This window comes from Podarcis vaucheri (genome assembly GCF_965113315.1).
Source record: "Podarcis vaucheri genome assembly, chromosome: 2".
Classification (NCBI taxonomy): domain Eukaryota; kingdom Metazoa; phylum Chordata; class Lepidosauria; order Squamata; family Lacertidae; genus Podarcis; species Podarcis vaucheri.
This window is the reverse complement of record NC_138760.1, coordinates 133,607,148-133,634,412: the sequence shown is the minus strand read 5'-3', so window position 1 is coordinate 133,634,412 and position 27,265 is coordinate 133,607,148. Positions and strand designations below refer to the sequence as shown.

The 27,265-nt window shown below is 49.6% G+C and overlaps 2 protein-coding genes across 3 annotated transcripts in view; both read right to left on the bottom strand.

Moving 5' to 3' along the window:
* The window catches only part of LOC309525831 (uncharacterized protein), a 71,458-nt gene extending 64,298 nt beyond the window's left edge, over nt 1-7,160 (bottom strand). The window contains exons 1-2 of the mRNA XM_082211442.1: nt 6,572-7,160; nt 5,224-5,266 (exon numbers count right to left, since the gene is read on the bottom strand). The gene's annotated coding sequence lies outside the window, so the exon portion shown is untranslated. The remainder of the gene's footprint in view (nt 1-5,223; nt 5,267-6,571) is intronic.
* A 6,171-nt stretch (nt 7,161-13,331) lies between these two features.
* LOC309525775 (uncharacterized protein) lies at nt 13,332-24,927 on the bottom strand. Of its 2 annotated transcripts, XM_082211314.1 has the most exons (3): nt 24,477-24,927; nt 17,185-17,317; nt 13,332-16,941 (listed from the first exon to the last, which is right to left on the bottom strand). In XM_082211314.1, exon 3 carries the CDS (start codon nt 16,788-16,790, stop codon nt 14,871-14,873), a length of 1,920 nt encoding a protein of 639 aa, XP_082067440.1. In that variant the 5' UTR covers nt 16,791-16,941; nt 17,185-17,317; nt 24,477-24,927; the 3' UTR covers nt 13,332-14,870. The 2 variants fall into 2 exon arrangements, with proteins under 2 accessions (XP_082067440.1, XP_082067441.1); XM_082211315.1 differs by lacking the exon at nt 17,185-17,317.
* Nucleotides 24,928-27,265: the final 2,338 nt, after the last annotated feature.

Genomic DNA, 27,265 nt, shown 5'->3' with positions numbered 1-27,265 from the left:
GGGGGGGCTTCGAGGGGGGGATGGATGTCAGGGGTTCAGAAGCAGAGACGCAGAGAAGGGTGGAAACAGAGAGCGAGGGGGAGGAAGCCGAAGGGAGAATGAGTGATGATGACGAACCGAGATCCCCAAGCCTAAGCAGTGAGTCAGAGGACTCCCAAAAGGGAGCCCCAGTGAGCAGAGCAAGGGGGGGATCCGGGGGGACACCCCAGGAGGAAGGGAACAGAGGAGATTCAGAGAGCAGCAGCTGGAAGTCGGGACCCACGCTCAAGACTGAGAGCAGCAGGGAGGAAGGCAGCCAGGCATCGGGTTCCGGAGGCCGTCAGCAGGAGGGAGGGCACGAGTCAGGGGTGGTCACGCCCTCCTCAGAGAGCGAGGCAACGGTCAAGAGGAAAGTAGAGAGTTGGGCGCGCGCGCCAAGTTCAAATGCAGCGGAAGCTGGAGCAGTAAGCAGCCCGGAGAGTGAGCCAGGTCCCAAAGCCCGCCGAAAGGAAGCGGAAGGATCAGGGGGGTCAGCGTCAGAGGAGAGTAGAAGGGAGGAGTCCCAGGGGGGCAGAAGGACCCAGAGACGTAGGGAGAGGCGAAGGAGGTGGAGCAAGGCTAGGGTATTAAGCTGGTGTGCAAGAGGCGGGGACTCAGATGGGTCTTCGCCGACCTAGGGCAGAAGGTGTAGAGCTGCACGCTGCAGTTCGGAAATGAAACCTGTAACTCAATAAAGACTCTTTTAAAGTGGACGCTGTGTGGCGTGGTCCTATGTGAGCTGGGACCTGGTAGCAGCTCTGACATTTATGTTCTCTGTTTTCACACTCCATGTATTTAAATGGTTTCTTTGTTATTCCCATTGGACATGGCCCAACAGAATTCTGACTGCCTTCTCCATTGTCTTCTTTCAATGGGGTGGGGAGAAAATCCTATTTGTTTTCTAGGAAGAAAACAAAGGAATATTACACACATCAATTAACACCTGCTCTTATTTTAACGTCTTGTACAATCTCTCCTGTCCTCCATATGTTCCAAATGTTTAGGAAAGGCAAATGAAATAATTTAAAATAATGGTCATGCATCATCAGCCTTTTATAACCCTTAATTATTGCTAATGAAGCAGCATTATCTTAGAATAGGGTTGAACTGTGGGGTTTACATTTTATAAAAAGTGGTTTCTCACAGGAACGGGAGCTGCTCTATGTTCCATGAACCTGGCCAATATTCCTCAGGGTCCTAAGTTCATTATGAAGTTCTTCATCTGCTGCACTATAATCCTCTACCCCTTGGGCCACATTTTGTCCCCTTCGACCTCTAGATCTTTATTCATCCCCTGCACATTCCCTTTGGCCTCAGGAGGTGCATAGTGACCATTTTGGGAATAACTGGGAATTATTTATTAAATTTGTATACGTCTCTTCATATAAAGATCACAAGATAAAAATATGTGTGACACTGAAAAAGGTGAGTATTAAAGGTGAATAACACTGATTGTGGGAAAGAAAAGAAAGGAGATGAAATCAGTGGTGTGTCCACCTGAATGTAATAACAACAACAACAACAACAACAACAACAATAACAATAATAACAATAATAACAATAACAATAATAGGATTTATAATTTCCCAAAGTGCACATCTTGAACATCATCTCTTTATGCTTTTTCTATTGACTTTTGTGGATATAATGTGTAACAGGAGCTAAATGTTAATTATCTTATTTTTTATAAGCATTTTCTTTCAATTACTATTTTTTGACTACCTAATGTGAGTTCTTATACTTTTTAAAGTTTTTTCAAACTTCCGGCCCATGGGCCTTAGGGTGCCTATGCCTGGGATAGAGGGTTAAATCAGGGCAGGCCAAATGGGATTCAGCTCCGTCCCCTCCCTGCATCTGCTGCCTGAGGGGGCTGCCTCAGTTTCCCTCACGGTGGAGCAGGCCCTGAGAACAGCCTTCTCGCTGCCTTCCAAAATAGTCATACCTCGGGTTACAGATGCTTCGAGTTGTGCGTTTTCGGGTTGCGGGTTATTTCCGGGTTTCAGCGCTCACACATGTGCAGAACCACTAAATCACGCTTTGTGCGTGTGCAGAATCACCAAATCGCAACCCACACATGCGCAGACGCAGCGCTGTAGGTTGTGAATGTGTCTCCCGCACCGATCACGTTCACAACCTGAGCATCCACTGCACAGGAAAGATGACACAGAAGACCTTGGAGTCTCACCGTGGAACACAACAACAACAACGATTGGTTATACGTCACTTTGGGCTGCCCTAGGCGGTGGCGTAGGGGGTCCCCGTTACAACAGCCCTGCAAAATAGACCGGAGTTGCTGCACGCTTTTGGGACTTGGAAGAGTAACTTACGGCAACCGTAAAGGGCAGTCCAGTGTCGTCATTACGGGGGCCTCTTTTAAATAGGGGCTGATGTTTGAACTTGGGCTTTGCTAATGTTACGGAATTGGCAGGGGGGGCACTTGTGGGAGAGCAGGTTTCTTTGGCCGTCTCCCCCTTCCTTGCTTGCCCCTTCTGCGTTCCCATGGCAAGTCCAGCCGAATTCGACTATGGCGTGTGGTGCATATCTCCGCCTTCAGACGGAGGGAGCCAGGCAGCTCTCTGGGTCGTGTGCCCAACTTTTCATGAGCTGATATTAAATCCCAAAAGAACTACAGCTGCTTGTTACAAAGGGAGGGGGCCAATTCCGGTAGGTTAATGATATTAACTCTTTCCATGCTCATTTCTGATGTTCAGAAGCAGGTGACCCTTTCCTAGACCTTCCTAATGACATTCTCAGTCTGACACACAGTATTTACAAAGAAACACAAAAAACCCTTCATATAACTCCCTTTCTAAAATACACTGAGACCATCTTATAACATATCCCCGCTATAACACACAAGTTCTAATTAAATCCTAATATTTACTATGCCTAAACATTGAGCACCACAGACTAAGAATAATAATAATAATAATAATAAATATTAATTATACCCTGCCCATATAGCTGAGTTTCCCCAGCCACTCTGGGCGGCTCCCAACCGAGTGTTAAAAACAATACAGCACTAAATATTAAGAACTTCTCTAAACAGGGCTGCCTTCAGATGTCTTTTTAAAATGGGATAGCTGCTTAATTCCTTGACATCTGATGGGAGGGCGTTCCACAGGGCAAGCGCAACCACCCAGAAGGCCTTCTGTCTGGTTTCCTGTAACCTCACTTTTTGCAATGAGGGAACTGCCAGAAGGCCCTCGGCGCTGGATCTGTGTCCAGGTTGAACGATGGGAGTGGAGACGCTCCTTCAGGTATACAGGACTGAGGCCGTTTAGGGCTTAAAAGGTCAGCACCGACACTTTGAATTGTGCTCAGAAATATACTCAAATATTCCTCTGCAGCAAGGGAGGCAAATGGAAGCCTTCCCATTGTCTTTGTGCTTACAAATACTGCCTTAAGGAGGGATGAACAGGGTGGGCTTGTGACCTGGATTCAGGAACTAAAGTATTTACCATCACAAAAGAATGGCCAGGCTGCCTAGGTAATGCAGTTAGTGACCATTAACAGGTATCCTTGGGGACAGGTTTTCTGCTGTAGACCGCCTCCTGTGATGTATTCCAGTGTTTCTCAACCACTGTTCCGCGGCACACTAGTGTGCCGCGAGATGTTGCCTGTTGTGCCGCGGGAAAAATTAAAAAATTCGAAAGATTTTTTTTTAAAGTCAAATTTTCGATTGGGGCGCCGTCACTAGATGACCCCTGGGGTTCCCTCCCTCCCTCCCTCTCTGTGCCTCCCTCCTCCTCCTCCTCCTCATCCGGGGAGGCCCTTCCTGGCTCTCGGCCAAGGCTTGGCGGCTGCCACTCACTCACTCGCTCGCCCACCCGTCCCTCCATCCCTGCACCCGGCCTCTCCCCCTCCGTCCCCGGCGCGGGGGCTGCCGGGATCCGTAGTCCCCTCGCCTTTGGGCTCCGCGCCCGCGCGGGGTGCGCGAACTACGTTTCCCAGCGTGGCCTGGCGGGCCGGGCGTTTTGTTTGAAGCGCTCTTCTCCCGGCCATGGAATGAGCGCAGCGGCGGCGGCCGGGCGGGCAGGGGCTCTTCCGCGCAGACCCCGCGCAGCCTGCCTGCACCCCCGCGGAGATCGGGCGGCAGGATGGAGCCCGGGGATCCCCACGGAGGCGGAGCGGCGGAGGCTGCCCCCCAGGTAGGGCTGCGTCGGGGGCTTTTTATTTTTGCAATGCTGCATCCGCGCCGGAGGGGACGCATCAGACCGCGGGGAGACCTCTTGGCGGGTGTGCAAGGCAATGCATGCGTGCAGGCGTTGCATGGAGTGCAGTGCAATGCAATGGCAACGCGGCACCCTGCATGCATGCATGCAACTTCCACCGGCGCTCTGGACTTGGCAGGTGAGGGGGGTCCCCAGTGGGCGGCAGAGAGAGCCGGGAGGGCGAAGGGGAACTGGGGGGTAGCAGCGCTGCTCCCCGAGCCGAGCCCGGGGGGAAACTTCGGCGTTGTTGCGCCGGGTGTTGGAAGCGGAGGCTGGCGGGGGCCCCTCACCTGCAAAACCTGGTCGCCTCTCATATATTTCGTGCATTGCATTCATCGCCCGCTTTCTCCTCCAAGGAGCTGCCGGGGGCACGCGTGGTTCTCCCCGTGTTATCCTCGCAACAACAGCCCTGCGAGGTGGGTCGGGCGAGTGGCCCAAGGGAGCACCCAGGGATTGTCCTGGCCAGGTGGGGTGATTTGAACCCTGCTCTCTGCCCGGTCTTCGTCCTCATTTAGCCCCCACATGTGCATGACTGTGCATGACTGAGGTTTTCCCCCCTCGTCTTGGCTATGGTGTGAGTCTGTGCTGTTAATTAATGGGGTTCTGCCTTCGGAGAAGATGAGCCAGCCCTCAAGGAGGTGATTATGTAATTTGCTAGCAATTCATGTCCCTCCCGGCGTGACGCTGCGCGCTGACGTCACAGGGCTGTAATGGTGGTGTGCCTCGAGATTTTTTTCATGAAACAAGTGTGCCTTTGCCCAAAAAAGGTTGGGAAACACTGATGTATTCCTGCTGTAGACAGTCTCCTTCTGTATGATATTTGGGGGGGTGGTCTTGGGTGGGCAATTTCAAAAGACTATTTAAGGCCTTGCACACCTCCCTCCTGGTTGTGGTGAGGGGGGGGGGAACACTGTTGCAATAAAGATCAGGCTACTAGCCACTTTGCTTCGCCATATACACTGGTTGGCCTCTGTTATTTTCTCCTACCTACCGTATTTTTCGCTCCATAAGGCACACCTGATCATAAGGCGCACCTAGTTTCTAGAAGCGGAATTCAAGAAAAAAATATTATTTAAAGGGAGCGCTGAGCAGAGCTCCCCGGTGCCCTGCGGAGGCTTTGCGCCACTAAGGCAGAAGCTAAAACAGCTAGAGGGAGCGCTGCGCAGCACTCTCTCTAGCTGTTCTGGCTTCTGGGGTAGCCTGCGAAGCTTCCGCAGGGCAGCAGCGAGCCTTCATCCCGGGCTTCCCCCGCCAGCCCTGACAAGCTCTGGGAGTATTCCCCACCTCCCGCAAAAGCCCACAAGAGCTGCACACCCTTTAAGGAGCGTGCGGCTCCTGCGAGCTTTTTTACGAGGTGGGAGAAGGGACTGACGCAGCCAGTCAGTCCCTTCTCTCTCCTCAGGGAAAAGCCCCCAAGACTGGCGTGCTCTTTAAAGAGCGTGCAGCTTCTGCGGGAGGTGGGGGAATTCTGTAAGATAATTTGGGGAAGTTTTTCTAATGAAAAGATATTGTCACAGATGCTTGTTTTTGCCATTCTCAAATGTGTGAATTTTGTCTGCAGAGATAACATGCCTTTTCTTCACATGAAAAATGTTATAAAATAAATATACAGAGTTGAGGGAAAACCTTAATCCCATTGTTCCTTTGCAGATTTATATACACAGAATCAACCCCTTAAATTCTAAGTTCCAAGAGGTTCAATGAACAGATGGTTTGCAGTGGAAGAGATCTGCACAAGTAGCTAAGTGTGAAGCCGTAAAAACGAAAGTGCAACCTTGTGAGCAGAATACTCCACACATCTTGGGGTCTTTGTGTAATAATTGTGCAAGTCAGACTTGAGGCAAGCGCTGAAGGCTCTTCAGGGCTGGCAACCTCTTCCCAATCCCATTGGGTTCCAACAACCGCACTAACACTTAACTGTACAGAATAGGCACCTGAATGCAGAAGCCAATCCAAAGGGGTGGCTGGTAGTGGAGGTGGTGAAATGCTTAAGTACTGAGTTTTTCATGTGCGCTAAAACTCAGTATGCTTGGCTGTTGTTTTTGATATAAAAAAAATATTTTTACCAACATGCTATAATATTATTATTTTAGTTAAATAAATTGCTTAAGTTGTTATTAAGGAAATGATTATTTTTCTCCTTCCAATAAATTACAGCAGAAATGTTGTCCAAATATAGACAGTTAACTTATTAAAACTCAGAATGATTTCATAATTATCTGTCTATGTATTTCTAATAGTGTAACCAAATCAGAAATTTTTGATTTAAATAGAATCATACTGACTAGTGATTTATTGTAAATTGTGATTGAAATCAATTTGATTTATATCAAATTCACCCTGATTGCAATCTACCACAACGTCTGAAATAAGGCTGGAACTATACAGAGGCGAACAGGACAATGTCCTGGCAACGGCTACTACTTAGGGGTCTAAAACGGATAAATGAAAATATCATCAATCATCACACACTCAGTTTCATCAGCAGGCAAGCCAAGATGCATCCTAGCAGGACTTTTGGGTTTGGGCTAGGCTATAATTGGTGGTATTCAGGACAAATCAAAGTATGGAGATATGTCGTAGTGAATACAGATGATCTGGGACAGCCAACACCCTCAGCAGGGAATCTGGGTGATGGGGGTGGGGGTCAGTGGTGCTGGAAGGGGAGGGGTCTCTGTTGAGGCTCCTCCCCTTCCTTTAACCCTTTCATGGACTCCCTCTCTCCGTTTCCCCAGCCAAAAGGGACGCAGCCAGGCGCCCCACGACCCCAGGGATTCCTGGGGACAAACTGCTAAAATCAGCAATGCTACACTGGGTCAGAAATATAGGTCATAATTAGAGCCAAGCGATATATTGGTATATTGTCCAAGACTGGCTTGAAGTTTACATCGTGATAACTGTTTCCTAATACTGAGCTGGCAATATATTACGAATGTGTGCAAGGACTAGGCAACACCTAGTCAATGTGTGCAAGGACTAGGCAACACCTGCTTTTCAACATTGCGATAACTTACCAGCTAAACGCTGTAATGTTAGTAGCAGCTAAACCTCACAATATCACCTGCTAAATATTGCAGGGCTATTAGCAGATAAAGATTGTAATGTTATCATTACCAAACCTCACAATATCACTTGTGGTTTATTACCAGCTAAACCTCACAATATCACCTGCTAAACGTTGCCATGTTATCAGCAGCTAAACATTTAAATCAGCCACAAGGCCTGAAATAGGGGTGGAACTGTACAGAGGAGAGCAGCACAATGTCCTTGCAATCGCTACTACTTAGGGGTCTAAAATGGATAAATGACAATATTATCAATCATCATCTCAGAGGGACTTTTGGGTTTGGGCTTGGCTAGCAAATGGTGGTATTCAGGACAATCCTGTATGGCAATGATGATCTGGGACTGCCAGCAGGGAGACTGGGGAATAAGAGGTGATGGAAGGGGAGGGGTCTCTGTCGAGGCTCCTCCCCCTTCCTTTAACCCTTCCCTGGACTCCCTCTCTCCGTTTCCCCAGCCAGGCGCCCCACGACCCCAGGGATTCCTGCCAGGGGCAAAGCGGGAGAATGGGGGGCCTCAGCCCCACCCCCAGCCCTGCTCGGGGTCCTCCTTCCCCTTCCCGCCAAGGCCTCCAGGGGAGGGGGGCAGGGCAGCTGAGCATCTCTCGGCCCCCCAGGAAAGAGAAAGGGGAGTCTGGCGGTGCTGCTGCTGCTGCCCAGGAGATCTTGCAGGTCTTGGGTCCCCCCTTCCCCCCCCCCTGGGTCGGGGCCTGGATCGGGGCCCCTGTCGACGGGCGACCCCAGGGAGGGCGCTTTCCTTGGGGGGGGTCTCTTTGTCCTTCCCTCTTATCCCCCCTCTATCCCCCCCCTTCTCTCCCTCTTTACCTCTTGGTCCTCCGCCTCCCTGGCTCCGGATTAGTCCGCTCTCCTTGTCGGCAATAGAAAGGGCGGGGGGGGGGTTTCTCCACTGACGCCCCTCCTCCCCTTTCCTGGCAACTTCCGGCGCATTCAACAGCGACACTTCCGGCTCCTTTTCAGACGCGCGCGTCCCTAGAGCTACGTCCACAGAGCAGCCCCTCCCTGTGTTGGGATGGGAAGAGGACGGGACGGCGCTGCCTCGGGGGCTCCATGGGGGCCTGGCCCCCCTCCTCCCTCCTCCCCACAGCAGGGGGCGAGATGGCTGCGGGGGGGGCATCATATCTGGGGGGGGTGACCTGGGTTTGCGGGGAGAGAAGGAGGGGGTTGTCAATCTGCAAACAGGGAGGCGGGGAGGGGAGAGGCTGAGTGAGAAGGAGGGAAGGGCTGCCCCTCCCCCTGTGGGTCAGGAGAGTGGGGGAGGGGCGGACCCAGGGAAGCCAAAGGGGGGTCCCTCCTCCCCCCCCCAGCCCAGGGGGGGGTCCTCTGTGAAGCCCAGAGATGGACCCAGCCTGGGGGGGGGGGAGAGACATGGGGCTGCCTGAGAGAGAAGGGGCGCTTCCTCTCCTCTCCCCCCTCCTCCCCCCTGTCGCCGGAAAACCCCCCCCCCTTCACCGACACGTGTTACACAAGCACCACACTCACACACGCACGCATCTCCCCTCCCTGACCCTGGAGATGTCCCTTTTAGAGGGCCATCCCTAAAGCCTTCCGTAGATAAGGAAGCGCTGGTTTGACAGCTGCCCGCCATAGCGCTCCACATAGCCCTATTTTTATTGCGAGTAGACCGGCCGACCGAGCTCTGCTGTCAATCGACGGCCGCCTCAGCCAATCAGCGTTACCGAACAGCGCCTCTTGCGGCGACCACGCAGGTACTGCAGGCTACTGCCGCTCTCTTCCCTACCTTGACAGCTCCGAATACAAAGTTTCCGGGTTCAATTGACCGTGACTGATTTAATCAAAATGTAGCAAGCCACTTCCTAAAGGCGAAAGTGCTTTGAACTTCAAGGACAATATTCTTTATAAATCCACTAAAAATCAACTGTACTTCGGATTTTCACCGGACCACTTTTATTCTACCGCATATTGCAAGAACTATCAAAGGGGGGTGGCCTGATATCAAGCGGCCATAATCCCTTCACCGAGCAGTCACGTACTCTGTGTTCCTTCCTAGTGTACGTGACAACCTTGTTAGCCATTGGTGATGGGCTCAGACAGAAGGCTATCAGGGACATAATGAACTGCATATCATAGTGTATTCCGCGCGGACTCTCACAAAGGACTGTGACCGGATTCCCCTCAGGGGGCAGGAAACTTCGCCCTTTTCCCTTTGTTCCTGAATATGACTCATGTAGGGAGGGGGAAGGAGGCTCCGGCCAGGTGTCAGGACACTCGAGTTACCTGTGCAGCTCCTCCCCAACTCCTCCTATTTTTTAATATAATCATGATGTAAATATGATGTAATTCTGAGGGTGTAGCTAAGGGGATTAGCAACTAATAAAAGTTAGGGTCTCCCTTTGTTCAGGGCTTCCATCTTGCTTCACATCGTGGGCGGTGGGAGTCCTGTCGCGACAGTCTTTCTTGAATAAAGACCGAGCCTACTGGCTGCTGTTTTGCTCTGACTTGCTCTGGTCGGTGTCTTCGATTTCCGTTAACACCCCAGGCTCTCCTGCGCCCAGAGACGCCCCCTTGGCCCGGCAGGGAGAGGGTGGGCTCCCCTTCCGCCATGAGAGGAGTGCAATGGGGTTGTGAGGGGGGGAGAGAGAGAGAGACCCCTTTCCGGCCCCCCCTCCCAAGAGGGTCCCCGTCGTGTCTCTGAGGGCGAAGAGAGGAGGAGCCCCTCCCCCCCGCTGCTTCTTCCCCTCAACGGCTTTTCCCGCCTTTTCCCAACTTCCCGCCCTTCGGGATCTGAGCCTCTCCTCAGTTTCAGGCGCCGAGGAGGCAGATTCATAGAATCATAGAGTTGGAAGAGACCACAAGCAGTGGCGTAGCGTGGGGGGTGCCAGGGGTGCCGGCCGCACCAGGCGCAACATTGGGGGGGGCGCGCTCGCTGCCTCCGGAGTCGCCGAAGAGCCTCGGGCGCAGGCTGTAGCGGAGCCGCATGTCTCGCGGAACCGACGAGCTGTGCGCGCGTCCGGGCTGAAGGCGCTCGGCAGGCAGCGGCTCTCAGCGCTCGCCGCGGAGGACGCGCCAGGCAGCTCCTCCTCACAGCCCCGCCTCCGCCGGCGCTGCTGCAGCTGCTGGGCCGTTCCATTTTCCTCGCCTCTCTGCCCCCCTCCTCCTCCGGGCAAGCGGTGTAGTTTGGGCAGCAGCGGGGGGGGGCGCAAATTACTTGCGTTGCCCCGGGTGCTGACAACTCACGCTACGCTGCTGACCACAAGGGCCATCGAGTCCAACCCCCTGCCAAGTAGGAAACACCATCAGAGCACTCCTGACATATGGTTGTCAAGCCTCTGCTTAAAGACCTCCAAAGTAGGAGACTCCACCACACTCCTTGGCAGCAAATTCCACTGTCGAACAGCTCTTACTGTCAGGAAGTTCTTCCGAATGTTTAGGTGGAATCTTCTTTCTTGTAGTTTGGATCCATTGCTCCGTGTCCGCTTCTCTGGAGCAGCAGAAAACAACCTTTCTCCCTCCTCTATGTGACATCCTTTTATATATTTGAACATGGCTATCATATCACCCCTTAACCTCCTCTTCTCCAGGCTAAACATGCCCAGCTCCCTTAGCCGTTCCTCATAACGCATCGTTTCCAGGCCTTTGACCATTTTGGTTGCCCTCCTCTGGACACGTTCCAGTTTGTCAGTGTCCTTCTTGAACTGTGGTGCCCAGAACTGGACACAGTACTCCAGGTGTGGTCTGACCAGAGCAGAATACAGTGGCACTATTACTTCCCTTGATCTAGATGCTATACTCCTATTGATGCAGCCCAGAATTGCATTGGCTTTTTTGGCTGCCGTGTCACACTGTTGGCTCATGTCAAGTTTGTGGTCAACCAAGACTCCTAGATCCTTTTCACATGTACTGCTCTCAAGCCAGGTGTCACCCATCTTGTATTTGTGCCTCTCATTTTTTTTGCCCAAGTGCAATACTTTACATTTCTCCCTGTTAAAATTCATCTTGTTTGTTTTTGCCCAGTTCTCTTGTTTGTTTTTGCCCGGGCTCCCTGCTTTATTAGTGGATTTCTTCTCATTCGCCCTGATTTCTGCTCATATATCTTGCTTTTGGAGCTTCTCTATAAAGAAGGCTGTATAAAAAGCCCCTCACCACTGCCTGCATCCCATACAGTATGTAAAAGTCTGATTTCTTCCCATTTGCTGTGTATAATTCTTCCACCAGGACTGTTCTTCCTTCCTGGCTTCCAAACTCATAATTCTTCCCTCACTGCCCTTAAATAGCTGCTTGGGGTCTAGTTTGGGGCCTGCATAAAGAACCTCTTCTCTTTTCTCATTTTAGCTGTAGGTATAAATTCACGGCCAAAAGCCTTATTGATACACAATCTTCCATCCAGAGCCTGCTTACTCAGGAGTAACTCCTACTCTGCTCCCAGTTCAGGCAGTTCTGCTAGCAGGAGGCCAAAGGACCCAGAGTGGTTTGCAACCAGGTGGTTTCCAAATGCTGCCCTTTTTGATACGTTTCCATTTATTCTTTTGTGTGGGGACTGGCCAGATTGAAAACCCCCCACCCCATTCAAAAGAAAGACTAGCAAAAGATTTCAAAGGCGGAATTTCCAAAAGATGGCACTTTGTCCTGAATTTAAGACAAGTCAGTCGAAAAATCATGGGCTTTTTTGGCGTTTATTTGGGGCCTTGTCTAAAAAAAGAAAGCACAACAATTTTGGGCTTGTCCTGGTTTTTACTTTTTGAAATATGGCAACACTAATTATTCTGGGCTCTGCTTGAACTGAAACTCCCTTTTAGAGCTCAGTCGGTAGAGCATGAGACTTTGAATCTATGGGTTAGGAGTTTGAGCCCCACTTTGGGCAAAATACCTTGATTCCAGGGGGCTGGGCTACATGACCCTCGTGGTCCCTTCCAACTCTGCAATTCTAGATCGCCCTCTTGTGGGCAGTGGAGGAATGATGTAATGTTGGTTGGTGGGAACTGTTCTTGAGTGTTGCCTTGTCACACACATGCAACACCACAACAGTCCTGTGAAAGGAAGGGGGAGCATTTCTGCAGGCTGATGTCCATCCATCCAGCTGCCCAGGCCCCAGCACCTCCCCCTAACAGTGAAGGGTCCCAGTCTGGAAATCCTCCCTTCCTGCTGGAGATGAGGCAGTGAGGGACTCCAGACAGACAGAGGCGTCCTTGCTCTGGAATTCCCTTGCCAGCAGGGAGACTTCAAAGCAATTGTGGCTCTTGGGTAGAAATCTGTGATCCAGACATGGCCTAGTCAATCACACCTTGTTTCAACATCCATCTAACACAAGGAAAAGAAAATCCCCCCATCATTTAGCCCGGACACTGAGGTCCACTTCCGAGGGTCTTCTGGCAGTTCCCTCATAATTTACAGGGAACCAGGCAGAGGGCCTTCTTGGTAGTGGCGCCCTCCCTGTGGAACACACGCCCCCATAATAAATTATTATTATTATTATTATTATTATTATTATTATTATTATTATTATTATTTATTATTATTATCATTATCATTATCATCATCAGATGTCAAAGAGAGAAAGTAACTTTTGGAAGACCTATGAAGGCCTTCAGGGAAATTCTTTATTTTTGACATTTTACATGTTCCTTTGTCATAGAACCAAGCTGGCACCATCCATTGGTTCTGGCAGGGTTCCAGTTCATGGTCAACAAGATTAAACGTTGGGCTGATGAGGTGGAGGAGAGGGACCAGGAGTGAGACCTTGGGGTCATGTTAGGTAACTCTGGGAAATTGTTGACCCTCTGTTCACTGGCTCGGGAAACTGCAAATCTCACGCTGGGGATATTTAGGGAACTGATTGAAAATACACCTGCCACTCTCCTAATGGTTGTAGTGCAGATCTTGTTGGCATGCAGAGGGTCGCAAGGCCAGCTGGCTAGTCCCAGGTGGGTCATCTCCCTCCAGCCGTGCCGCTGCGAAGACCCATCAGCCTCTGCTCCGATGTAAATCAGCGACCCAGGCTTCAAAGCCAGGGCACACTATATCAGCAGAGCGAACTGCAGACACAGAATAGGCGTGAGGCTTGTGGAAGCATAATACAACTACGGATTTATTAATCATAAAGCAGGACAAAGAAACATTCCATCTCTCTCTTTGTATTCTCAGAGAGACAGAGAAAAGCAAAAGCTATACACACAACAGAAATTCCCAGCATACTGTGCTGGAATGTAAACAGACAAGTACCAATCTCATGGCTGCTCCTTAAGGAGGAATGGAAATTATTTATGGAGATCTATGGTGTGAACACATTTGGAGTACTGTGCACAGTTCAGTATCTGGGACCTTTCAGTTTGGAGAGAAGATGAGGAAGGAAGGACATGTCAGATAGAATGGATAAAGAGGATATAGAAAAGCCCCCCCTCCCCCATAAAACTAAAACTCATGGAATCCAGTGAAGCATGAAGCACGAATGGTGGAAGATTTAGGAGAGCGAAAAGAAGGGTCTCCCCCCCCCCCCCGTTCTCTGCATCCAGCCAGTCCATGATGGCAACAGCAACAATAAGATAATTACATCAATAGTATGCATTGCTCTGCTGGCAGGAGGACTCCCTCAGATCATGTCCAGTTGCAAAAGTAGAAGGAGGCTTTCCACCCTCAGGGCCCAGAGGGGGATCCTGTCTTGGGGCAGCTGGTGGAATTGGAGGAAGCTGACCCTTAGCACTCTGGGTTTGGGACCTACCGGAACCTCCTTCCACATTATACTCATCCATATTGTTTCTCGCCTACGTCATTTTGGGGATAGCATTCTACACACACTTGCGTCAGCATGTGCCCCTCCCAACATTGCTCTGAGATGCTCTGGTACGGCCCCTTCTTCCCTGTGCCCCCTTCCCTCCTCATGCAACACGTGCAGCTGGGAATAGAGCCCTTCCTGGTTATGCCAAGGAATGCCCCTTTTATTTCTCCTGCCACCAAATATATCTATACACATTATATCTGACATAATGCATCTATAAATCAAAAGAATAGATCAGGGTTTCAAGATTACCTTCGGCATATAAGTAGGTGCTTTCAATCTTTCTGTGTCTTCATGGTTCCATTATTGCAATTATAACAATGGGACTTATGCTGCTGTTCCAATAATATTAGTCTAACTCTGCTTCCAAAGCAACACCACCAGTCTCAGCTCCACTTTGAGCAACTCTCCATTCCCAGATACAAACATTTCCAGCTCCCTCCACCAAACACCAACACCAGCTCAGTCTCAGTCCATCCTCATTCAGAAGCAACACTACAGATTCACACTAAATATTATATTATGCTTACTATTGTGAAATTCTACCTTCATTACTTTAAATAAACGTCTAGACCACGTTACAAACAACAGAAGCTCACTTACGCTGCATGCAATTCAGATTTATTTCTTGTTATTGATGTGAAAGAAAGTGTCGACTTGGAGAGAACCATGTTCTACACTCTATAAACCCTTTCTCTTCTTTGAGTTAATTCATGGCCTGTAGGTGTTACCGCTCTTAGAGCTCTTACCCCTCAGAGTCTTTTGATGGTTTATAATACTTCCACTACAACTGAACCTCTGTCCACTTCACTGGGACTTATATTGTTACTCCCCTGTATGAGTTTGTTGATGTTTTGTAAGAACTCCACTTGTACTGAAGCTCCTTCCACACTCCAAGCATTGAAATGGTTTCTCCGTTCTGTGAGTCCATTGATGGTATCTAAGGTGTCCACTCTGACTAAAGCTCTTTCCACACTCCATACATTTAAATGGTTTCTCCCCCGTGTGAATCAGATGATGGTTTCTAAGGTGTCCACTCTCAGTGAAGCTCTTTCCACACTCCATACATTTAAATGGTTTCTCCCCCGTGTGAATAAGATGATGGTTTGTAAGGTGGCCACTCCGACTGAAGCTCTTTCCACACTCCATGCATTTGAATGGTTTCTCTCCCGTGTGAATATGATGATGGTTTGTAAGGAGTCCACTCCGACTGAAGCTCTTTCCACACTCCATGCATTGAAATGGTTTCTCACCTGTATGAGTCCGTTTATGAATTCTAAGTGTTCCACTATCAGTGAAGCTCTTTCCACACTCCATGCATTGAAATGGTTTTTCACCTGTATGAGTCCGTTGATGAATTCTAAGTGTTCCACTATCAGTGAAGCTCTTCCCACACTCCATGCATTTAAATGGTTTCTCCCCTGTATGGGTCCGTTGATGTTTTCTTAGTGTTCCACTGTTAATGAAGCTCTTACCACAGTCCATGCATTTAAATGGTTTCTCCCCCGTGTGAGTCCGTTGATGAGTTCTAAGGGTTCCATTGTGACGGAAGCTATTTCCACATTCCATGCATTTAAATGGTTTCTCCCCTGTGTGTGTCCGCTGATGAATTCTAAGTTTTCCATTGTCACTGAAACCTTTTCCACATTCCATGCATTTAAATGGTTTCTCCCCCATGTGTGTCCGTTGATGTTTTCTTAATGTTCCACTATCAATGAAGTTCTTTCCACACTCCATGCATTTAAATGGTTTCTCCCCTGTGTGAGTCCGTTGGTGTCTTCTAAATTTCCCACTGTCACTGAAGCTCTTTCCACATTCCATGCACTTAAATGGTTTCTCCCCCGTGTGAGTGCGTTGATGAATTCTAAGGTTTCCACTATCAATGAAGTTCTTTCCACATTCCATGCATTTAAATGGTTTCTCCCCAGTGTGAGTGCGTTGATGAATTATAAGTTTTCCACTTCCAGTGAAGCTCTTTCCACATTCCATGCATTTAAATGGTTTCTCCCCAGTGTGAATCCATTGATGAATTCTAAGTTTTCCACTCTCAGTGAAGCTCTTCCCACACTCCATGCATTTAAATGGTTTCTCCTCCTTGTGAATCCATTGATGTCTTCTTAGCGTTCCACTATAAGTGAAGCTTTTTCCGCACTCCATACATTTAAATGGTTTCTCACCCGTGTGAATCTGTTGATGTTTTCTTAGTGTTCCACTATCAATGTAGCTCTTTCCGCACTCCATACATTTAAATGGTTTCTCCCCCTTGTGAGTCCGTTGATGACTTCTAAGTACTTGATTAGAAATGAAGCCGTTTCCACACTCCATACATTTAAATGGTTTCTCCCCCATGTGAGTCCATTGATGACTTCTAAGTACTTGATTATCAGTGAAGCTTTTTCCACACTCCATACATTTAAAAGGTTTTCCCCCTGTGTGAGTTTGAAGATGAAAATTTAGGCTTCCACTCCTACTGAAATTCTTTCCAGACTCCATACATTTAAATAGTTTTCCCCCTGTGTGAGTCCGTTGATGACTTCTAAGTATTCGATTAGCATAGAAGCTCTTTCCACACTCCATACATTTAAAAGGTTTTGCACCTGTGTGAGTCCGTTGATGTTTTCTAAGGTCTCCACTCTGACTGAAGCTCTTTCCACACTCCATGCATTTAAAGGGTTTCTCCCCCATGTGAGTCCGTTGATGTTTTCTTAGTGTTCCACTGCTACTGAAGCTCTTCCCACACTCCATACTTTCAAATTATTTCTCCTCTCTCTTTTCACACTCCATACATTTAAATGGTTTCTTTGTTAATCCTATTGGACATTGCCGACCAGAATTCTGACTGCCTTCTCCATTTTCTTCTTAAACGGGGGGTGGGGGAGAAAATCCTATTTATTTTCTGGGAAGAGAACAAAGGAATATTACACACATGAATTACAACCTTCACTTATTTTAACATCTTTTACATTCTCTCCTGTCCTCCATATGTTCCAAATTTTTAGGAAATGCAAATGAAATAATGTCAAATAATAGTAATGCATCATCAACATTTCATAACCCTTAATTATAGTTATTGAAGCAGCATTATCTCAGAATACAGTAGACTTTTGGGGTTTACTTTTTACATAAAGTGGTTTCTCACAGGAAAGGGAGCTGCTCTATGTCCATGAACCTGGCCAATATTCATCAGGGTCCTAAGTTCACCATGAAGTTCTTCATCCTATGTACAATAATCTGTTGGGTGTAGTGAAGGGTTAACTTTCTGTGCCTCGAGCCTGAGAGGAGGAGACAACAAGGGAGGTAAGCCAGGACGTGAGGAAAGCAGCTTGGAATGCTGTGTACTGAGTGGAAATCGAAAGCATTCTGTTACGATGCTTCAAGCAGAGAGAGAAGATGCAGCTTCACACGGATGGCTATTGGAGATTGTAAATACGCTATTTTGTTCCAATAAAGAGATATTAGGACAGAAGAAACGTTTGGCACTGATTTACTGCTCTTTCAACACACGACCGCTGTGCAACGTTGCTAATTGCTTTACGACCTGCAGAGGCTCGCAGGGGAAGTGTGGCTGGGCGCCGAACAATAAAGCAATAGAACTATCGAACAGGTTATGGCTGGTCAACGCGAAGCGTGTGAGAAAGGGCTTTGAAGCTTTATTTGCTGAATGTCAGTTTGATCGACTGCCAAGACTTCAAAGGGCAGACTGGAGGAGGCTGACGGAGCAAGGGAGCTGCGATGCCAGGTCTTTCCGGAACACCCAGTTGGCAGAAATGAGTGAGTCCTGCAAATGCCACAGAAGGGAGAAGGGAGGCATGGCACAGCCCCAGGGACATGGCTTTGAGTTTAAACTGCCATGTCAGAAACTGAATAGCCAAAATTGGCTACAGTGGAGCTTTCAAATGGAACTCTTGCTGGTGGGGGAGCAGCTCTGGGATGTAGTCCAGCCCCCACGGTATGCAGCTGGGAAAGCAGAGGCTGAAAAGGCTACAGAGCAAAGTGACTTAGAGAAGCGTGTGCTTGCTTTTTTGGCAGAAAATGTGGGTGCTCATCTAGTGCCAGTTGTCCTGGGTGCAAGAAAGCCAGAGGCCGCTTGGCAAGCACTCCGAAAGGCTTGTGGAGCTGGGGTGGGAAGCAAGGGCCGAGACGTGGCTGCATCCAAAATGGAGAGGCAAGATGGCTCCGGCCACATTCTTGAGAGCCAATAAACAGAAGGGAGGAGCTGGGAGCCCCCACAGGGGGGCGAAGGGACTGTTGCTGTTGCTAGCAATGCGGCTTGTGCTTTTGCTGAGCCTGGGAGCTGTTTGGATGCTGCAACGTGTCTGAGGAGCCAGGAGAGAGGCCAAGAGTTGGGAGCCCTTTACCCACCAGAGGGGGTGCAGGCAAATGTTCTGGAGGCCCCGTGAGTAGTAGGGGGGCAGTGAGCAGTGAAAGCTCAGAGACGCCTCTTTCTCCAAAAGCTGCCAAGAGTTTACGCCAAGGGCTGAAGTCAAGCCATGTGAAGCTGAATGCTACTGGAGGCTTCAAGGCCGGTCACCTGCAGCAAGTAGAGATAAGAGCTGTGGATTTGTGTGAGAACGCCGGGAGCAGTCCAGTCTCCATGGCAACTGAGAGAGTTGCATCTAGGAAGCTGTGAAGGTCGTGGGCAAGTCTTCTGTTGCCGTGACAACCAGGGAGGACATCTGCAGAGGCCCCAAGGAAGGGGGTAGCCTTGTTGCCTTGGCGACCCAGGAATGTCAACAAGACTTTCTTACTGTCGTCATCGACAGTGGAGCGACAAACACGCTAGTGCCATCTAGTGGTCTTTTAAGAAATTGCAGGACAGTAAAAACTCGAAGATTTGTGACGATCGCGGATGGAAGTAGAAGAAGGCTAACAGAGACAGGCTTTTTCTTCTGTCCCTTTCTTAAGCATGAAGTCAAAGCTTATGCGGTGCCCGGTTTAACTAACTGTTAAGTGTGCATGATTTACTTGCTGATGGTTTTCATGTGTCTTTTGCAGGTACCAAATGTGAGTTTTCCAAGGATGGGGAACACGTGTACACAGTGCAGTCTAAAGACAATTTGTTTGTTGTAAATGTGCCTTTTTCTACAGGAGAGGATGACACCAAAGATGCGAAAGGGCAATGTGTGAATGTAGCGCCCCACCATGGTTGTTCGCATATTTGGCACCGACGCTTCGCCCATCTGAATTGGGGGTATCTTAAGAAAGCACCAGAACTGACACAAGGGTGCAAATTTAATACTTGTGACAAATTTTTAGATTGCAATGCATGTAAACAGGCGAAAATTGTGAGATGCTCCTATCCAAAGTCAGAGAGACAGACCACACAACCCTTTGAGTTAATTCATGCACATTTGTGTGGACCCATGTCAGTTGAGTCACTGGGGGGGATCAAAGTACTCTCTGCTTCTGGTTGATGATTTTTTGAGGTCTGCTTGGACCTTTTCTCTGATAAAGAAAGGGGAGGCGGCTAAAATGATCAGGGATTGGATCACCGCAGTTGAGGTAACCTTTTCCACTAAAGTTCGTGGCTTTCAAAGTGACAGAGGTTCTGAATTCACTGGTCCAGCTTTACAGGATTTCTTCAGGGAGAAGGGGATTAGCCACAGACTGTCCGCTCCTTATTCTCCGCAACAGAATGGGCTGGCAGAGAGAAAGAACAGGACGGTGGAGGAAGCTGTGTCTGCGATCCTGTGGGACGCAGGGCTACCCCAGAAATATTGGTCTGAAGCCTGGAGATTTGTGGTTCATACACAGAATAGAGTGTACAACTCTAGTGTAGGAAATACACCTTATTTCTTGCTGCATGGAAAGAAGCCTAAGGTACACTACCTTCGTGTGTTTGGTTGTGAGGCCTCGGTGCTTATTCCAAAGGCTCTACACAAGAAAGGTGAGCCAAGATCTAAAAGAATGATTTTTGTAGGGTATGAGCCTGGCTCAAAGGCCTGGCGGTTTGCGTACCCAAGTGGAAACCAGTCAAGGGTGGTTATCAGCAATAGCGCTGAGTTCTGTGAACAAGCCAGTTGGAGACGTCTGCACGCTAATCCAGACGTGATTCCACAGCCGTTCTATGACTCAGACGTTGAGGAGGAAGAGGAACTTGTTGCTGGGGACCACAGTCTAGAGCAACAGGATCCACCACAGGGACAGAGTCCAAGGCAGGGACAGCTCAGGATCCCTCAGAGGGGGGAACCCAGAACACCTCCTCAGGCAAGTGTCAAGTCTGAGCCAAAGAGTGAGCCTTCTTCACCTGCTGGACCAGCTGTAAGGCCCAAGAGGCGCAGCAGGTCAGAGGGGGAAGACACTGAAGTTGAGGATGATTTAGCTGAACACTGTGAGGCAGCAGTGGCACCAGGAGTCACACTAAGGAGCGAGGACAAGGCCTCCTGATCGGTACGACGCGTCAGGCGTCTGGGTAGGTTCTGCCAGATGTGAACCTGAATCCTTCGAGGATATTCAGAGTTTACCTGAGGAAGAAGCAGGTAAGTGGCACAGGGCAATGGACAAAGAGATGAAGTCCATGACAGATCTAGGTGTGTTCTCACTCACAGAGTTGCCACCAGGCAAGCAGGCTGTGAGTTGCAGGTGGGTTTACCGCATGAAACCCACTGACACTGGAGAGCCACAGTATAAAGCTAGATTAGTTGCTCAAGGATTCACTCAGAGAAAGGGAATACATTTCATGGAGGTGTATTCGCCAACATCACGAGCGGAGACTTTGAGAATGCTTTTAGCTTGTGCAGCACAGAGAGGCTGGAAGGTAGACCACTTTGATGTGGATGTTGCCTACCTAAACTCAGATCTCCAGGAGGAGCTGTACATGATTCCTCCTCCGGGGTTTGAGAACTTGAGGCAGGATGTTGTGTGGAGATTGCACAAATCCATCTTTGGATTACGTCAATCTGCTAGAAACTGGAACATGTGCTTGAATGAAGCCTTAGAAGAGCTAGGTTTCAGAAGAAGTGTTGCTGATAGTTGCTTTTATTTGAGAGGATCAGGTGCAACACAAGAGTATTTGCAGATTTGGGTTGATGATTTGTTATACTTCTCAGAGACAGATGAACAGGCAGAGAAGTTTGCCAAAGAGCTAGGTAAACGGTTCAAGCTTAAGCAGCTTGGTGCTGTCAAAACCTATCTAGGTGTCAATGTTGAGCGTGCACAGGATGGAAGCTTCTTGCTCAGCCAGAAAGGCAAAATTGAGCAATTGCTTCAGAAGTTCAGGATGAGTGATTGTGCAGGAGTGAGAAGTCCTATGGAGACTAGTTTTGTGAAGGACAGCCAGCAAGTAGAACGTGCTGCGTTCGAAAATACTGAAGTGTTTCAGTCAGCCCTAGGGAGTTTGTTGTACTTGTCCCAGTGGAGCAGACCTGATATAGCATTTGCTGTCAATCTGCTCAGCAGGGAAGCTTCAAACCCTAGTGTGCAAGCCTGGAATGGCATCAAGAGAGTTCTGAGGTATTTGCAGGAAACCAAAGACTTTTTTCTTAGGTTACCAGCACAAGGAGAAGTCAAACTGACTTGTTTTGTGGACTCGGATTGGGCTAATCTTGAGGATCGCAAGTCTGTGTCTGGCCTAGTGGTGAAGTTTGGAAACTCAGTAGTTGGATGGAGGTCCAAGAAGCAAAGTCTTATAGTGCTCTCATCCACTGAGGCTGAGTTCGATGCTCTTTCAGAGGTATGCAGAGAAGTAGAGTTCTATGCTTGCTTAGTGCAGGAACTCTGCGAAGTGGATTGTCTGCCAATACGTGTTTTCGAATACAATCAACCATGCCTGCGTTTGGCAGAGACAGGTCAGTTCAAGGCTAGGACTAAACACCTAGACATTCGCTTTCAGAATGTGTGCCAGAGTGTTCAGGAGGGATTAATTGCGCTGAAGTACTGTCCCTCTGCCAAGAACCTAGCTGATGGGTTCACGAAGCCACTCTCCTTCCAAAGACATGGGGAGTTTTGCGAAGGTCTGGGTTTGGGACGACCAAGGGTCGATTCTCCCCTCAGGCGCGAGACAAGAGGGGGTGTTGGGGGTAGTGAAGGGTTAACCTTCTGTGCCTCGAGCCTGAGAGGAGGAGACAACAAGGGAAGTAAGCCAGGACATGATGAAAGCAGCTTGGAATGCTGTGTACTGAGTGGAAATTGAAAGCATTCTGTTACAACGCTGCAAGCAGAGAGAGAAGATGCAGCTTAACACGGATGGCTATTGGAGATTGTAAATACACTATTTTGTTCCAATAAAGAGATATTAGGACAGAAGAAACGTTTGGGACTGATTTACTGTTCTTTCAACACACGACCGCTGTGCAACTTTGCTAATTGCTAATTGCTTTACGACCTGCAGAGGCTCACAGGGGAAGTGTGGCTGGGCGCCGAACAATAAAGCAATAAAACTATCGAACATAATCCTCCACCCCTTGGGCTACATTTTGTCCCCTTCGAACTCTAGAACTTTATTAATCACCTGTACAGTCCCTTTGGCCTAAGGACTTCCATATTGACCATTTTTGGAGACCCATATATGTCTAGTGACAAGGCTTGGTGCTTGTGGTTGGTTGAAGGAGTGCTCAGTTGGAGAATGTTCTTGGGGTTGGACCTCCATCTCTCGGCCTTGCATTCTTGAATGGAGAGAGCTGGAGATGCAGAAGGAAAGCAGCTGGAGCCTGACCGCTGGGAAGGCCAGATTGAGACACCCACCCCTATTATGATTTATAATAATTATATGCCGCCGGGTCTCGCACCTGCCTCCTGACACTGGCTTATCTTAGTGGAGATTCCCTGTCCAGGCCTCTCTCACTGTTCTTCCTCCTTTGCCGTGGGTGGCCAAGGGCTTCTGGATATTCTAGCTCTGCTCCAACTGGGGATTATTTATTAAATTGTTATACCTCTTTTCATATGAAGATCACAAGATAAAAATTTGTGTTACACTGCAAAAGGTGAGTATTAAAGGTGAATAACACTGAGTGTGGGAAAGAATTGAAAGAAGATGAAACCAGTGGTGTGTCCACCTGAATGTATAATAATAATAATAATAACAACAACAACAACAACAACAACAACAATAATGTGTTAAGAAGAAACCAATCTTCAAATCACTTTCATATTCCCTATCTGTATTTCTCAGCCATGATTGTGACTCAGAATCTTAGCCTTGGCTTTATACTGTTAGGGTCTGAATACCAATCACAATCCCTTGGAAATGTCTCAAGAACCCTTAAGATCCAATTTCACCAACTCCCAAGTAACACTGAGCCCTAGAGGAACCGTCTATGCTGAGTTTAGGCATCTCTGGCCCTCCAGATGTGGTTGGACTCAAAGGACCACCTGCCCAAGCAAGGATGGCCCATGGCCAGGGAGGATGGGAGTCTTATCTGGTGGGACACACTTTCCCCTTCTTCCCCCTCCCCTGAAAACGCTGAATATCTGTATTTCGTTTCCTCCTTCCTCCGTTATCTCCAACATCTTCCTGATACAGTCCCACCAACTGCACACATTCCCAAATCATCCTGCACCACTGACTTCCCGAGGCGGCTGCGTTGTGTCTGGGACACTGGCAATGGGACAACACCTTCCACTGGATGAGAGGATAGAGGGTTAAATCAGGGCTGGCCGAATGGGACTCCGCTCCCTCCCCTCCTTGCCCCTCCCTGCACCTCCTGCCTGAGGGGGCTGCCTCAGTTTCCCTTATGGTGGAGCAGGCCGCGAGAACAGCCTTGTCTCTGCCCCCCAAAATACAGGAAACACGACAAAGAAGGCCTTGGAGTGTCACTGTGGAACATAACAACAACAACAACAACAACAACAACAACAACTGGTTGTAAGTCCCTTTGGGCTGCCCTGGGCAAGAGAAAGAGACTAATAGCTTTAATAAAAATAAAGGAGGGAACACAGGAACCCATAGCAAACTTCCCCATCCCTTAAATCCCACAGATTTAAGAGATCTGATATAGTGGGAATAATAGAAACCTGGTGGATGGAGATGGACTCCCCACCAAGGCAGGATCGCGGCGCCCCAGGGATTCCTGCCAGGGGGAAGCCGGAACTCGCAGAGGGGCCCGGGTTCAAGTCCCAGCCCTGGGGGGGGGGGGCTCCCATTTTTATTGCCTCAAGGGCACCCAGGGGGGGGCAGGGGAGTTAAGCATCTCTTGACAGCTGAGCATCTCCTTGCGCTGCAAAGGAGATCTTGCAGTGCAAACCCTGCCGGCGCTCCCTCTGCAGAAAGGCCCCCCCCCCCGCATTTCCCATAGTAAAAGGCGGGGAGGCTGATCTGGGAGGGGGGGGGCGTGCAATGCAATCCCTGCGAATGGAGGGGCCCCGATCTCCAGCCGGATTGCATGGATCGGGGCCTCTGCAGATAGCGCCCAAGACGTGAGTTGCTGTTGTTGGGGGGGGTCTCTGCCCCCTCCCCCCCGCCCTTCGCCCCCTCCCCCCCCCCCGCAGCTTTACCTCTTTGTCCTCTCTGTCCCTCCGCTTCCCTCGCTCGCTATTCTTTTCCGATTTCCTTTCTCGGGGGGTCTCCAAGGACGCGCCCCCTTTGGGGGAGGGGCTCCTTTCCCCTCCCCTCCGGCTCGGCAATTCCCGACGGTCTCCGGCTTCCTTTCCGAATGCCTCTGCCCAGAGAGCTAGGAAGAAGAGCCGGAGCGGGGGTGGGAGCGGGCGAGGCCGGAGCGGAGGGGGGCAAAATGTGCAAGCAAGCTTCACGCCCCGGGGTTTTCTCCCGGGAGGGGCGTCTCCTTCCCTGCCGGCCACTGAAAGCAGCTCCTTCTTCCGCATGCAAAGGGACGGAGCCGCCACTGATGCGCTTCCCTCCAGCGAAAGCTGCAGAACCCCCCAGTCTACTGTTGCACAGGGGCGCCCTCAGCAAGGGAGGGGGCAGGTGTAAAGTTGAAATTATTATTATTATTATTATTATTATTATTATTACTACGCCAATCTAGCTGGACAACTTACAGTGCACATAAAAACATCAAACATTTAAAACCTCCTGATACAGGGCTGCCTTCAGACGTCTTCTAAAAGTTGTGTAATTCTTTATCTACTTGACATCTTAGAGGTTCCCTGTAACTTTGCTTCTCACAATGAAAAAATTCCTTCCTGTAGCACCTTAAAGACCAACTAAGTTAGTTCTTGGTACAGTATAAGCTTTCGTGTGCATGCACACTTCTTCAGATACACTTCTCACAGTGAGGGAACCACCATCAGACGCTCGGAGGCGACTCAGTGTCCGGGCTGAATGATGGGAGTGGAGACACTCCTTCAGGCGGTGGCGTAGCGTGGGTACTCAGCACCCGGGGCAAGGCAAGTAATTTGTGCCCCCTAACCCGTGGATTTTAGCACTCGAGTCTCTTCCGTGCCCCCCCCAGATGTTGCTCCAGGTGCGGCAGCCCCCCCTGCACCCCCCACGCTACGCCACTGCTCCCACCACAAGTCTTCAGGACAGCGTTCCGAAGGCTGGCGTGGGGAGAAGGTCTCTCCGCCCCACCGCCAGGCTTCGGAGGAGGTCCGAGGACAGTGGGGTTCCTGCTTCCTCGAGGAGGGCCGGCCAAACGCGCCCCCCAAATGTTGCGCCCGGTGCGGCCGGCACCCCTGGCACCCCCCACGCTACGCCACTGCCTTCAGGTTTAGGTCTTTGAAGGTAAGCACACACACTTTGAATTGTGCTTGGAAATGCCAGTGAAGATCCTTTAGGACCAGTGTTATATGGTCCCGGCAGCCGCCCCTTGTCTCCAGTTTAGCTGCCCCATTCTGGATTAATTGTTGCTTCTAGGATCTAGGAGTCTTGGTTGACCACAAACTTGACATGAGCCAACAGTGTGACGCGGCAGCTAAAAAAGCCAATGCAATTCTGGGCTGCATCAATAGGAGTATAGCATCTAGATCAAGGGAAGTAATCGTGCCACTGTATTCTGCTCTGGTCAGACCTCACCTGGAGTACTGTGTCCAGTTCTGGGCACCACAATTCAAGAAGGACACTGACAAACTGGAACGTGTCCAGAGGAGGGCAACCAAAATGGTCAAAGGCCTGGAAACGATGCCTTATGAGGAACGGCTAAGGGAGCTGGGCATGTTTAGCCTGGAGAAGAGGAGGTTGAGGGGTGATATGATAGCCATGTTCAAATATATAAAAGGATGTCACATAGAGGAGGGAGAAAGGTTGTTTTCTGCTGCTCCGGAGAAGCGGACACGGAGCAATGGATCCAAACTACAAGAAAGAAGATTCCACCTAAACATTAGGAAGAACTTCCTGACAGTGAGAGCTGTTCGACAGTGGAATTTGCTGCCAAGGAGTGTGGTGGAGTCTCCTACTTTGGAGGTCTTTAAGCAGAGGCTTGACAACCATATGTCAGGAGTGCTCTGATGGTGTTTCCTGCTTGGCAGGGGGTTGGACTCGATGGCCCTTGTGGTCTCTTCCAACTCTATGATTCTATGATTCTATGATTCTATGATTCTGGGTCACCTTCAAAGGTAGCCCCACGAAGAGCACATTGCAGTAGTCCAAGCGGGAGATGACCAGAGCATGCACCACTCTGGGCAGACAGTCTGTGGGCAGGGAGGGTCTCAACCTGTGTACCAGATGGAGCTGGTAGACAGCTGGGTGTGATTATGGTGGAATCTCCCCCGCCCCCCAGGGGGGGAGTTAACAGACATAAAGGAGTGGGCAGAGAGGGTCCCAACCGGCGTACCAGATGGAGCTGGTAGACAGTGTCAGGAGCCCAGGCTCCCGTCTTGATAACACAGCATGCAAGTCATAATTAGCTAGAAGATTTATTGCAAAACAAACAATGTCTCAGACGCTCTATCGGAGCTTCTGTTTCTTTTGATTCAGTTGACCCTTCTGAGGAGTGCTTCCTGGTTCTGCAGAATATCCTGAACCTATGACCCTTATGTTTCTGGGTTTCTTTCCTATCTAATATCTTTCCCATTCATCTACTCCTTGGTGGACAGCTGTGAGTCAAGACTGACTCCCAGGCTGCACACCTGGTCCTTCAGGGGCACAGTTACCTTATTCAGGACCAGGGAGTCCTCCACACCAGCCCGCCTCCTGTCCCCCCAAAACAGTACTTCTGTCGTGTTAGGATTCCACCTCAATCCATTAGCCACCATCCATCCCCAACCGCCTCCGGACACTCACACAGGACCTTCACCACCTTCACTGGTTCCGATTTAAAGGAGAGGCAGAGCTGGGTATCTACATACTGATGAACACCCAGCCCCAATCCACCCCCCCCCCGCAA